The sequence below is a fragment of the Mastomys coucha genome, unplaced genomic scaffold (genome assembly GCF_008632895.1).
Source record: "Mastomys coucha isolate ucsf_1 unplaced genomic scaffold, UCSF_Mcou_1 pScaffold23, whole genome shotgun sequence".
NCBI lineage: Eukaryota > Metazoa > Chordata > Mammalia > Rodentia > Muridae > Mastomys > Mastomys coucha.
In genome coordinates, this window is record NW_022196906.1 from 52,160,259 (window position 1) to 52,171,579 (window position 11,321).

General features: G+C 45.0%; 1 protein-coding gene across 3 annotated transcripts in view; it reads right to left on the reverse strand.

Annotated features, from left to right (window-relative positions):
- The window catches only part of Arid3b (AT-rich interaction domain 3B), a 47,961-nt gene extending 36,955 nt beyond the window's left edge, over positions 1-11,006 (reverse strand). The window contains exons 1-2 of one of the 3 annotated variants that reach the window (XM_031343883.1): positions 10,853-11,006; positions 7,829-8,430 (exon numbers count right to left, since the gene is read on the reverse strand). In XM_031343883.1, the coding sequence (XP_031199743.1) occupies positions 7,829-8,359 (531 nt within the window). In that variant the 5' untranslated portion in view covers positions 8,360-8,430; positions 10,853-11,006. The other 2 variants (XM_031343884.1, XM_031343882.1) reach the window with 2 other exon arrangements.
- Positions 11,007-11,321: the final 315 nt, after the last annotated feature.

The following is an 11,321-nucleotide window of genomic DNA, read 5'->3' on the forward strand; positions in this document are numbered from 1 at the left end:
GCCAGTGGGTTAAAGTGGGTGAGCAGACTTGGATGAGGTGGGTGGTGATGGTGGACAAACGGCAGGGTTCTAGATATTTAGATGAGGACTGATGAGCTTTGGTAATGGGTTGGAAACAGGAAACTGACGGAGGGCAGGTATGAGATAGAGCAGCTCCAAGTGCCCAGCAAGACCATTTCTCTGAGAAGAAAAGTCAAAGAGAAAATGATTATTGGGGAGGGTATCAGTTTTACCAGTACTTGGGGAGTGGATGCAGAAGGATGCAGAATTCAAGGGCAGCCCCAGCTATATAACAAGCTGGAAAACAACCTGGGTTACTTCAGACTTGAATCCTATTCCTTAAAAAATTGCTTTTAGTTGTTTTCCGTGCATTAAATTTGAGATGTGAGTCGGGTATCTATCTATATCCATCTATCCATCCATCCATCCATCCATCTTACCTACCTACCTACTTACCTACCTACCTATTATCTATCTATCCATCCATCTATCCACCCATCTATCTAGCTTGGTTTTTCGAGACAGGGTTTTTCTGTGTAGCTCTGGCTGTCCTGAAACTCACTCTGTAGATCAGGTTGGCCTCGAACAGAGATCCCCCTGCCTCTGCCCGCCTAGGGCTGGGATTAAAGATGTGTACCACCCGCCACCGGTTGTGAATGGGATATGAATGTAAATGTTAAACAGGCAGTTGGGATTATACACACTGATCTCAGACTAGAAACACAGATTCAAGTAACATATATTGGAAATCCCAATAAAAGAGCCTCCCAAGGATGACATAAGCAAAAGCGGCTGTAAGTGAGACCTGGAGAGCTAGGGGAAAAGAAAGACTACAGGGATAAAGAAAAGCAAGCAGAAAGAAGAGAATACTTCAAGGAGGGAATGGTTACTACTATCCAGCCCTCTTCTCAAGTTTCAAATGAGGTCAGGGAAGCCTGGACTAGGTAATATAGAGGCCATTAGAAACCTTAGCAAAAATGAAAAGGCAGGGGTTCCTGTTGGAATGTGTCGGCAAGGGTGACGAAATGACAAGTAAGGTGCCCAACTGTTCTGAGAAATCATTTCTGGGGACATGCACAGTCCAGGCTGCTTTCAAAAGCAAAGTCATGTCTTCTCAACAATCACATGAGATGTGGATTTGAAGACTACAGTATTTTAAGTTTGAGAGAAGATGTTTAATTACAGAGAATGATTCAGAAGAGAGGAGTCTAAAGAGTCAGAAAATAGAGGGCTTCACTGAAGGAGCAAGCCCCTATAACTCTAGGAGAGAGAGGGACCTAAACCCCACGCAGAGGGGATTAGTCTTTGAGGACAAGAGGCAACCTATGCCAGCGACCACTTATGTAACACTCACAGATCCCTGTACTAACATGAGAAGCCACAGCAGAGCATCATGGTTTATGCTCACACAACCTGAATGTCTCAGGGACTCTAGAAGATTTGTTCTTGGCCACAGCTCTAGAAAACCTAAGGGAATTGTCCTCAAGTAGAAGCACCTTATCTACCAAGGCAGTAGGACTGAGAATTAGAGCCTTAAGTGCCTAGGAATTAGTGACCATTCAACCTAACTTTGGACATTATATGCATTTTGCAAAGAACTTTCACATTTCTATTTTTCTTCTACCTTGTAGCATCTACACAACAACCCCAAGGATAGTGGGAGAGGACTACCATCCCTCAGGGGCAGATGTCTGCATGGGTTGAATACAGATGGTTAAAGTGCTTGCTGAAAGCATGGTGACAAACAAGTGACCTAGAGCTACACTTCCTGCCTCTCATAATCAAATCTGCTAGTAAGCTGCAGATGTAAAGAATCCGCCTTAATCTTTGTGAGTTAATGTCTAGAAGGGCAACCAATCTCCTTCATAAACTGCCATAAATATCACAGGGCTGGGCTGAAGAGCCACTTAAGAGACAAGTTCTAGATCCCAATCCTCTCTCAAGTATAGTGTATTCACTGTGATGACTACCAAAGGCCATAAACTCAAAATGGACTTCAAAAATAGAATTAAACCGGGTGTGGAAGCACATGCCTTTAATCCCATCACTCAGAAGGCAGAGGCAGGTGGACCTCTGCAAGTTTCAGGTCAACCAAAGCTACACGGTGAGTGAGACCTTGTCTCCAAACAAGTAAACGAGTTAAATAAATAAGTAAATAAGCAAATATAAATAAATTTTAAAAGGAAAAGATAAGAAAAAGGCCAGGTGTGGTGATGGAGGTAGGCAGAACTCTGTATTCAAGGCTACCCTGGTCTATATAGAGAGAATTCCAGAACAGCCAGGGCTACACAGAGAAATCTTGTCTTGAAAACAAAACAAAACAAAACCCCCAAAATCAAAGAGAAGTAATATACAGAAAGACCTTGTTTCAAAAGTCAAACAAAGCAAAATAAATAAGCAAGTAATAGCACAAAAGGAGAAAACTGAAGCTATCAAACTCCTCAGCTACTAACATGGAAGCAAAGCACAGCCTACATTCTGCCTAATGAGACTATAGACAGCAGAGTTCTCAACCCTAGCTCTTTCAGCCAGATAATTCTTTGTTGGGAGCGAGCAAGGCTTGTCCAATAGTCTATGGGATGCTTAGCAGCATTCATGGCTCTTCTCATTAGAAGCCACTAGGAGCACCTCTGATTCCAGATGCAGATACCACAACATTTCTTGACACTAGTCTGGTGGAGCCGTAAAAAGATCAGCTCCTACTGAGAGCCACTGATGTAGACAGACTATGATTCCAGATACTGGGGGCTGGAAGACACACCATAGAGAAAGCGGGGAGAGCCTACCACCTTCTCTTTCTAGGCAACAGTTTAAACAAGTTTTGCAGAACCCCTCAAATGTTTTGCATGAAGTACTTAGCAAGTATGTACCAAGCACAGTAGATCTACTGATGTGGTTGGTCCACATGCCAGAGGGATAGATCCTGGAGATCAGTTTGTCAGAGCGTTAGAAGAGAAAAGACAGATGTCTCACTCCAAGCTAATTACCTAGCAGGAATAAATCTCTTATCATAAGACAAGACTAACCTTGATTTTTGTTTTTCAATTTATTTACTTATTTTCTGAGACAGAATCTCATAAACCACAGTGTGCCCTCAAGCTCAACTACACAGCCAAAGATTATTTTGAAATTTTGATCTTTCTTTCATCTCCTCAATGCTGAACTGCAGAAATGTATCACCAAGGGGTCAATGTCACTACGGATCAAGCTCAAGGTCTGTTTGAGCACTCTGCCAACTGAATCTCACTAGAGCCCAATTTCCATTTCTATGCCATTAACTGCCCACAAATTCAATGATTTATTAAAAAAAAAATAAAACAAATTCTAAACCAAGTTGCTTCTTCTCAAGTAACCCTCCTTTCTGTCTGCCAGCGCACACAGAGTGGTCCTTCCCACCTGCCTTAGAGCTTCCTCTGCATCTATCCTGCAGAGGTGCTGGCAGAAGGCCGAAGAGGCAGCAAACAGCTTCCAGGTGTTCGGAGCAAGCAATCCCATGTTCTTATTAACATGGGATGAGCAAAATTTAAGAAGGTTTATCAAGTTTTCAGTTGCAACTTTTCTGAAATAAGACTCCTCCATCCTAGAAGGAAACTCTAAACAAAACCTTGTACAATACAAGGGTTTGAGGAGGGGCCAATATGTATTGAGCAGTCAATCTCAGTGGTTTGCACTAAGCTGGCAATGCAAAGTTATACATAGTAACCAGAGAGCCTGGCAAACTATGCAGAAAACCAGTCAAATACACTCTGGACCCACATGCCTATCAAACTACCCCTCACCTTCCTGTTCTGTGGAAGGAAGCCTAGCTCCATTACTGGGCTCAAGACAAAGCCTGTATTGCTAAAACACCCACCATCCAGGCAGAAGACCACCCCTAAAGGCAGCAACCCCCCACACCCCCAAGTCAGCTGTGTGATCTCCTTTGAGAAAAGGGACACTCAGTTCTTTGTTGTCTTGTTTTACAATTATTTACTCTGCCCATAGAAATCTGGCGGGTTTAGAATGCTAGGTCCCACAGTGTTATCCATCTTCCCATCACCCTGGTGCCAGAGAATGAGCCAGGCCTTGAGAAGCAAATATTTTGCATGGCTTGCTTTGAGAAGAGAATCCATGAGGTAACTTTGACTCTGCGCTGTAAGACCAAGATTTCAGAAACAGGGTAAGTGTACCACTCTGAAGTTTTTCAGTTTGCAGATGCCTTCCCAGCTCTCACCAACTCCTGTAAAACATTTTTGGAGAATTCTCTACTATGCTGTACAAAGGGGGAAAATTACCTCTTCTACTTTGGTATGTATATGAATGTTTAGAAAATAATCTGTTTTAAGAGTATTTGCATCACAGAGCAGATTGGGCAGGCTTGCGTTGATTTAGGGAGGAGCTAAGTTACTACATCCCACTTCCAACTCTACCTTGAGGTTGCCACAGCACCCCTGCTAGACACCTGGCTCCCTGAGGGAGACATGCCTGTAGCAAGCAGCCCTGGCACAGAGACTCTGCCCAAATAAACTGGAATAAAGGATACTATAGCTCATTAACAATTAGGATCTTGTGTCAGCTGGAAAAGGTCTTTGAATTGTTGCTGGAGCAAGTGCTACTTAACGTCTACTCTCCAAAAGCTAATTACTTAAAGAACAAAAAGCCGAAGAACAAAACCAGCCGGTCTCAACTAGCCTGTCTCCAGGGCTGCCGGTTTTTTACAGGCTCTCTCTTAAAGCTGTGCTCTAGTCTTCTGTCCAAAGCATAACTAAAAACATTTTGAATCTCAAGTACATTACTTAATCCTTTAAAGCCATGTTTAAGGGCTGGCAAAAGTACCTGCCTCCATACCTCCTGACCTGAGTTTGATCCTGGTGGACCAAGAGAACTGAGGACGACTCCTCTGTTCTCTGACCTCCACATGAGCATTGTGGCATGCACACCCACACATATATCCACCCACACCCACAACCCCACACACAATTTAAAGTTAATTAAAGCAATGTTAAAACAAGGGGAGAGGTGGGGAAGGTGACTCATCTGGTAAAGGCACTTGCCACTAAGCAGCCTGGCTTCTATCCCTGAGCCCCACAGTGTGTAAAGAGAAAACCAACTCCAACAAGTTCTCCTCTGACCACCATATACCACTATAGCGCATATACTATGTACACACACATACACACACACACACACACACAAAGCAGAATGTAGTAAAACTAGCACTTACTCAAAACAACAAAAACAAAAGAGAAGCTCACAGACCAAACTGAAAAACTAAATCTATAAGAGAAACAAGAAATGGTCTCAAAGGCTGTAAGACATTGTTACCCATTGTCTTACCTTCTGTCCCAACAGAGTTCTTCTCTATATTCAGAAGGAAGGCAAATATAGAATGAAACATTAGGCTTAGCTACTCTGGCATTTGTGAAAACATTTTTGGCAGGTGTTCTGTCAAACAGTCTATATTTAGTATTTATGCCTCAGAAACTTAAATCAACTCAAAGCCTTTGAGCTGCCAATAGTCAGCCTCCAGAGCACTGAGCTGTGCAGCCACGGGGCAGCTGCCATACAGTACGCAGGGCTGGGCACCCTGCCACAGCATACACGTGTGCACACACACGCCGATCCTGAAGAGTCTCTTTTTTCAAAGCTCTAATGGCTTGACCTCAACACCTGCTGCACTTCCTGAAGACAGACAGGCTCTGGAGCTCCACTTGTTCCTCACACACAGGGCTGCACTTTCTAGGAATGACCGCACACACAGAGGCTGGCCAGCTGCCAAGGCGGGGGCAGCAGCAGCCTGGGGCCTGAACTTTCCCAGTGCTGTCAGGGCGGTTCCCGCTACGAGCTGACTCAGCGGCCACCATGGAACTGTGCCAACCACACAGCAGTGCAGGGGCTGCCGGCAACTCACAGATGTTTTACTAAACCAGAGAAATCAGCCAGGAGGCAGATCTGGGCTGGTGGCCAGGGTGCTGCTGTCGTGGAAGCTGGGATTCTGATTCTAGTCTTAGCTCTGCGGCTACCTCAAGTGATCTGTGTCTCCCGGTCCCTTCTCTGCTCCAGAGGCATGCCTCTTATGATGCGGATAAGGAAGGCACAACAGTTGTACAAAACAAGTCCTATAGCACATCTGCCACGTGCTAGGTACCAGATAGGCATTCACATGGCTCACTTACTCTCTTAAAAACAGTACTGTTTTTAACTTTGTACCTTAGGATGGCCTACTACTTACTTTGCACCCCTGGCTGGCCTCAAACTCATGATTATTGCCTCAGCCTTACAAATTTGGAGTTTGTGAATATAAGTCATACTTACCTCCATTATTTTCAATCTACAGTTGAGAAAACAGAAGCTCAGAACAATTTACAATGCTACCAGGAGATCCCTGAATGGCCACGGGAGGGATGGGATCAGAACTTACTGCTGTTAAAAACTTGGGCAAACTGCACAGAGCTCCTTGAGGAAACAAGGCCTGATTTGTCAGCCTCCAAAGGACCTTTTTCATTATGAGTTCCCAGGTGCCCTTTTGTGAGCCATAGCTCTTCACAAATGGCTACTAAGCAGCACCACTGGACCACACAGTGAATGTGTGAGCTCAAAATATCTAGGTACTAATGGCCTTATCATGAATGTCCTGTCTATAGTGCCAACAAGTCACCCTGGAACAATTTGTCATTATTCTCATACTTTGAGCAGTGAAAAACTGCAGTGCAGGTCACAAAGAAATTATGAAGACAAAGACTTAGTTGAGAAGAGATTCCACAGGCTCCACCCTCCAAAATGATTCATTATTAGGACTCCACTGTCCACCTATAGAAAAAGCTTCCTACTAGCATGTGGAGGCCCTCGTCCCTAGCACCCCTAACCCCACCCTCACAGAGAAACAAGTAAACGCCGCACAATTGACTCTGATATGCAATCATGTTTGGAACTACTTTCAACTTTCTTTGGGTACAAAGGGAAATCTGGGGTCTCCCTTCCCTCTTTCTAATTAGATAATATAAAAGTAAAACAAAATCACATCTATAAGGCTCTTGAGAAATACATGTAAGTGTTTAAAACAGTTATCTTCAACTTCAAAACAACAAAAAGACATGATCTTGGTTTGCTTGGAGTTAAGAAACTCTTAGAGAAAAATCATTCTATACATTCCCACTAAAAAACTAATTAGAACCATGAACTTCATTATTTAAATTCTTTTAGACAAGGTCTCACTATAAAGTCCTGCCTGGCCTGGAACTCAGTATGCAGACAGGCTGGCCTTAAACTCACTGAGATCTGTTTGCCTCTGCCTACTGAGTACTGAGATTAAAAATGTATACCACCACACCCAACTCTTTTATTTTTATTTTATTATTACTATTATTATTATTATTGTTATCATCTTCAGGTTTTTGAGACAGAGTTCACTCTAAAACTCACGGTGGGTCTCTTTTTCCTCCACCTCCTGCATGCTGGAACTACAGGTGTGAGCTAACCACTTTGGTTTTTATATAGTCCTAATGAAACACAGTTGTTATCTCATTCTTCCTTAAAAAAACAAAGGAGAGTCTTTAACAGAAACTTGGAACAAACTACGTTAAGAGTAACATATACGCTCTACTGCTCTAATGAAAAAGAACCTTTGCATAACTTTTTGTGGTCCTAGAAATTAAGTGTAGGGCCTTACACTATCATGGAGCAACACCCTCAGTTCGAGCAAACAAATGCTGAGAAAAACTTCATTTTTTTTCATATCTAGGTCAGTGATGTGGGGTGAGAAGGCACAGTTTCAGTTCGTACTCATCCTGTACCCTCTGCAGCTGACCTATAGGTAGAACAAATGGGTTCTCACAGCACAAAGACTGACCTGCTTAAGCTGCTCGTCCAGATTCCAGCTCGGCTGCCCAGCTGTGGAGACAGAAGGTGGGGCCTTGGAAGCACCTTTGGTATGGTCTTCTTTAGTTTGTTGTCCCTGTGGTGAGAGTCCAGGTCCTGGGAGCAGGCTGGACATGGGGGCTGCTCTGGGTTCCTGTCGAGTTACTTTTTGCATGTGGAAATATTTGGAAGTAGCCTGGGCCTCTTTTTCAGCTGCCTCTGCAACATCATCATCTCCATCTTCGTCTTCCAGACCTCCTTCCTCTTCCTCAGGCTCGGAGTTCACATGGCTCTGCTCAGACATTCGAGCCACCGGTGTGGCTGGTGAAACTCTGGCTAAGGGACCCAGAACAGGGCTACCAGAAGGTCTCCCGGGTGTGACGGAAAGGAGAGCAGGCTGTGTGCCTAGTTTTGAGGCATACAGGAACTGTGCTTCTCTCGTCTGTGGTCCCTGCTTCTCTCTGGCATCCATCTGTAACAGAGCCTGCTGTGGCTGCTTTTGCTGTTGCTGCAGAGGCTCCATTACTGTCTCAGGCTTCACCCACAGACTGGCATGGCTCTCAACCTGGGCACAGCCCAGCAGGCACACTGGGTCTATATTTTAAGTGAGTAACCAAAACCACAAGGGAGGAAGAGGAGGGGAAAAATACTATGTAAAACAGGTATAAAAGATTTTCTTTTCTCCAGTAAAGTTCTGAATATGAATACTAAATGCTCCTAACCCTGACTTTCAGGATGAGTAAGTTATATGGGTTTGGAGGGTGGGGAGGGAAAGTTATAAAGAGAAGAGGATCTAAGAGCTGAAGCAGGGTGTGTGCAAATCTCAATAGCCACAGATTTAAGCATTTAAAAAAAATTTCAGAAGATAAATTTAAGTCTGCTAATGACTGAGTTCTCCTCTCTTACGCTCTACATCATTAAACATTTAACTACCAGGCTTGTACTGTACAGGGGTTTGAACTGTGAAGCCAGCAATAACTATGAACATTGCAGTTAACGAAGGCAAAGAATGGCCCGGCTGCAAAAGAAAGAATATGGCTTCTATTCCCAGGCCCGCTGGAGAAGATTACTACTCAGGGTAGACAGAGCAGCAGGCAGACAGAATGACTCTTCTGATGGAAAAAGCAAGACCAAGCAAAGTGCTCTCGGTTTAAACTTCACAAATTTCCCAGATCAAATTGCAGGGCAGCTTGTTGAGTGGACTGAACCAGGCTAAGTGGGCATGATAGCCTCCCAAAGAATCTGGTTTCAACAACATGAAAGAAAGAAACAAGCCAGGAGGCGGGTGAGTCTCAAATTGCAAGCTTCCCTCAAAAACAAACAGGGGGGGAAATTCCTCTGGAGATTTTAAAGTTAATTAATTTGAAACAGGTACCAATATTGTCTAAACAAGTTAATGTGTTTTTTTTTATAAACCACAAATAATCTCCTCACATCCTCTTTCTTTCTGATTCACTTCTACTATATTTATTCTGTAAGTACAGTAAGAAAAGACTTACTTACAGTCCCAAAGTATCCTGGGAGCAGGTTTATCTGCATTCTTACCAACCTGTCTCCAAACACAAATCCCTTTCACACCCTTCCACCCCTAACCCTTCCCAGGCTGCCCCTTCAACACACCTCACTTAAGTTTTATTTTCCCACAAGTCTTCCTCAGAGCAAATTTTAGGGTAAAAGAGGACTGGCAACAGGGTGTGCAATTTTGTTGCCACATGAAAGGGGAAGCTGCACTGTGCAGGTTGGGACTTGATACTTGCATTGTCCCCATGTTTTAGGATTGAGTTGGAAGATAGGAAAATGAAACCTTTACCATCTTCAAAAATTCATGGGAGAAGTAATCTCTAACAAGAACACAAAAATGGCTTTGATTTATAAATTTTTACACGTTTAAGGAATACAATTTTTAAAGCCGGGGGGGAGGGGGAAAGTTCAAAAACCAACCAGAGCCATGCTAAACAAATTTCATTTTGTTTCTTAGAAGCACTTGGTTGTAGCTTTCACAGGCAGATAAAAGATTCAAATTCCAATTGGCCTCTTACTCTTGGCAGTTTGGAAAGTATAAGCTATGCCCGCAGCAATACTTTCTTTCTGCTTTAGTCCTTATACTGTAGGGAAGCCTGAAAGTTGGCAAAAGTGTTCATTTAAAATAATAACCACTTTGGGGACAAAAATACCAAAACAAAACGCACACAAAAGAATAACAAGCAATTCACTGGTCATTTAGAAATATTCGAATCATCATTTAAGACAAACAACACAACTGGGATATTTCAACCAACTCCTGCCAGTCATTGTACAAACTGTTTCTAGTCTGGTTGGCACCATCTTCTCGCTAGGCTGTCCTCAGCAGGGGAAGAGGGGTGTCCGATAGCGTCTTTATTAAGACAGAGATGACTCCGTTTTACAACTCAATTGGCACATTCTCCCGCACGGGGTCCATCTCATCCCAATCCCTAAGCAGCCAATGATCCAAACAATACTACTAACATCTAGAGAATTTACGTCTCAGAAATCTAAAGCACTTCATCCCTCCATCCCTCGCTCATGTTCTCTAAACTTCCCAGACCTTCAAATCGAGAGCAACGGACTGCTTGCCGCTTGAGCCCGCCCTTGCTGACCATTTCCCTTACCTTCGTTTCCAGCTGCTCTGTCCCCGACCCCCTTCGAGCCCCTCTTTCTATTCTCTGCCTCCCACCCAATGGAGCCCTATCACTTTTACTTCCATCAAGCCCCCCCTGCCAACCTCCTGGCTCTTCTCTAATTACCCCATCTAAGCTAGCTCTGCGGTTGCCAGGGGGTGGGGGGTCCCTTACCTTTCCCATCTCTTTATCTCAAACCACTCCTCTGGGCACAGGGAGGACCTGGCTCCTCCCGGTGCTCTCACTTCTCAACGGACCCCGGCTTCACTAGCCCGCGTCTCCTCTACACACCTGCCTCAGCTCTCATTTCGGTCCCCTCCACCTGCCACAGCCCCGCTCCCGCCGCGGCAGAAAGAACCAAGACCCGCGCCGCTCACCTATGTGCGGCGTTCCGGGCTCGCGGGTAGGGAGGAGGCGGCCGCTCAGACCCCAGAGTAGCAGCTGAGCCTCGGACTCCTCCGCAGCTGGGGGCCACAGCCGGGGCGGGGCCCGCACCGGAAGCTGTGCCGCGGGGCCGGGCCGTCAGCCCGGGGCGGGGGAGGGGCAGATAGGGGCGGAGCCCCACTGAAGGGGGCGGGGCCCGAGGCCGGAAGCAGCTAAAAAGGGAACGAAGTGGGGGGGGTGGGTAATGCGAGACGGAAGTGACTCCTAGAGACCGCCCTCTAGTTGAAGCAGTGGGCGGAAGCTATTTAAGGCGGGCGGAGGCTTCAGCCAATGGAAGAGCACAGACACAGAGGAGTTCCGGTGTGGGCGCTTTCGCGGGGAGTTGAAAAGAGCAGGGCTGACTACTGCGCAGTTTTCTAGCTGCAGTGGTTGCGAATTGTTTGTAATAAAAGAAAAAAAGGA